This window comes from Triticum dicoccoides, chromosome 5B (genome assembly GCF_002162155.2).
Source record: "Triticum dicoccoides isolate Atlit2015 ecotype Zavitan chromosome 5B, WEW_v2.0, whole genome shotgun sequence".
NCBI classification, from domain to species: domain Eukaryota; kingdom Viridiplantae; phylum Streptophyta; class Magnoliopsida; order Poales; family Poaceae; genus Triticum; species Triticum dicoccoides.
The window spans coordinates 715,898,103-715,900,420 of NC_041389.1; the positions used below are offsets into that span (position 1 = coordinate 715,898,103).

The window sequence follows — 2,318 nt, forward strand, 5'->3', positions numbered from 1 at the left end:
CCCACACACACACACTACTACTTTTCCAAATTAGCTGTGGCGGGTGACACACAGCACCCGTCGCTAATTTGAGTTCACCTATAAAACTATTTCCCTGTAGTGACTTGTCTTGATATCTTACTCAAAGCTGCACTTGCCGGCCATAGATCCAGCTGAAAGGAACAACCGGCAACTTCTTTTGGCTCCCCTGAGCTCGCTCCAACAGCTTCCCAAACCTTGGTCCTAGGGAGCAGAGGTAATCCTGAGCACGCCGCCCTTCCCCGGACAGCCCAGTGAGGCCGGCGACGTTCCACCTCTGGACCAGGAACTCGAGGATGTCAGCGTAGTCCATGGCGGTGTAGACGCCCAGCCGCTGTGCCACCGCGCTGAAGTGCTCAAACAGGTTGTTCTCCTGCCCATCATACATAAGGTGGGCGGGCATGGTGATCTTCTTCTTCATGATGCTGGCGAAGGCCAGAACCGTGTAGTTGGGATCGACCTCGAAGAGCTTCTCCACTATCTTGGTATAGGCAAGCTCGTGGCGCCTTTCGTCAGCCGCGATGGTGCCGCTTATCTGGGCCAGCTTCAGGTCCCCGTACTTCCGGGCGTGCCTTGCAGTGTTGCCGTGAGATATGAAGGTTGCCCTCTCTTGGAAAGACGTGTAAATGAAAAACTCATAGGGGTTGGCCTCGGTTTTTGGATCCTACAACAAGTAAGAACAAGACAGGGTAGTTAGAACAAACTGGCCTACTCTTAAATCTTAACTAGCGAACATATGTGTATGCTGCTGAAGGTTGCCATTCTCAAATATATTTGCGAAAAGTTAGCAAAAAAAATGGCATTTGATGAACGAAGTAATATCATTTTGACAATGACAAATTTTTATTCCCTTCCCATTTTTTGTGAGCAATAAAACAATCAACCAAGTGAATGGAAGCTGTGACAAAGAAGGATGACACAATCAGATACAAGTGCTTACCATTCCAGCACCAACCAAATACTGTATGGTCTTCTCCACCTGCCTCATATCAGCCCTCCCAGTGAGATAAATATACTTGTTCATGAGATCACCGTGTCGGTTCTCCTCGGCCGTCCATGCCCTCGTCCATACAGCCCAGCTGGTTTGGCTGCTGCCAGTTTCGTCGCGGACACCGCCATCAAGGATATTGAGCATTTTCTGATAGGTAGGGAGTGCTTCCTCAGTGACCATGTCTCCAACCAGACATACCAAGTAGTCGTCGGGGATCTCCTCGGCTCGCTCCCTCAGCTCCTTGACTTCGTCATAAAATCTATCCGAGGAAGGCTCTGGCAGATAGTCCTGTGGCTGCCAGGATCTTTCAACCGGCTTCAAGAGGACCAGAATGTTGTCCTCTGCCCAACTGTTAAGCGAATCAAAAACCTCTCTCTTTTCAGGTGGCAATGAGTGAGCTACTCGGTCTCTATGAGACGCCTTGCGAGGACTGAAGGCCTTTCCGGGAACTCCATCCCTTACGATGCAACACAAACTAAAGGTCAATTAAAGGAAAAGATAGGCATAAGAATCTTCATTGGTTAAGAACTCACTTGGCCTTGGAAGCCGTGGCCATCACCATGGTTGTGCTCCTCGAGCAAGAATACCAAAGAGGTGTATGGAAGGCGCCGTGGGAAGGCAGGGATGCCATCAGATACATGACCCTTTACCAGTCCGTCGCCACCCCTTCAGCTGTTAGATTGGACTTCTGCAGCGCTTTGAATCAGCTGCCTGAAACATCCACACTTCTGTTGGTACTGAGGTGAGCAATTGAAGTGGGGGTACTAGTATTTGATTTGTATTCGGTTTATAGCTGCCCCAAATGTTCTCACAAAACCTTCGCATAGTTGGACGTTTTCAATTACTGAGATGCTTCCGCACTGAAATAGTTTGGCTCGTGCTTGCAGGTTCCGTGGTTCAGAAGCTACAAATAGTCAGCTCAGTACGCAACAACATATCCATGCTTATCGCATGCCTCCTGCTTGCACCTGCATCAAGAATGCATGACCATAAGGTATTGGATCCAACCGGCTGTATAACTCTTGCTGAGAAAAATATTAGCACTTCTCCTTTTCTGCAAATTTGTTAACAAGCCACTTATCATAGTTTCATGTCAACGCATAATTTGTATAATTAGGGACCTAATTAATTTTTGAAAAAAGGAATTTTCATTAACTCATAACAATGGGCATATATCCGGCATCGGCATGAGCATAGCTAGAATGCACAAAACCAACACACAAAGAATCACAACGGTAAGTGGAAAGCCGCCGTATGCATCGTTCTGATGCAGAGGCCGGGGTAAACCCCCTTTTTAAAAAAAAAGGAA

The 2,318-nt window shown here is 47.7% G+C and overlaps 1 protein-coding gene across 1 annotated transcript; it reads right to left on the reverse strand.

Moving 5' to 3' along the window:
• Positions 1-6: 6 nt before the first annotated feature.
• On the reverse strand, positions 7-1,832 carry LOC119312917 (stearoyl-[acyl-carrier-protein] 9-desaturase 5, chloroplastic-like). The gene is made up of 3 exons (XM_037588702.1): positions 1,543-1,832; positions 959-1,466; positions 7-682 (listed from the first exon to the last, which is right to left on the reverse strand). The coding sequence occupies exons 1-3, from the start codon at positions 1,647-1,649 to the stop codon at positions 122-124; spliced, it is 1,176 nt and encodes a 391-aa protein (XP_037444599.1). The 5' UTR covers positions 1,650-1,832; the 3' UTR covers positions 7-121.
• Positions 1,833-2,318: the final 486 nt, after the last annotated feature.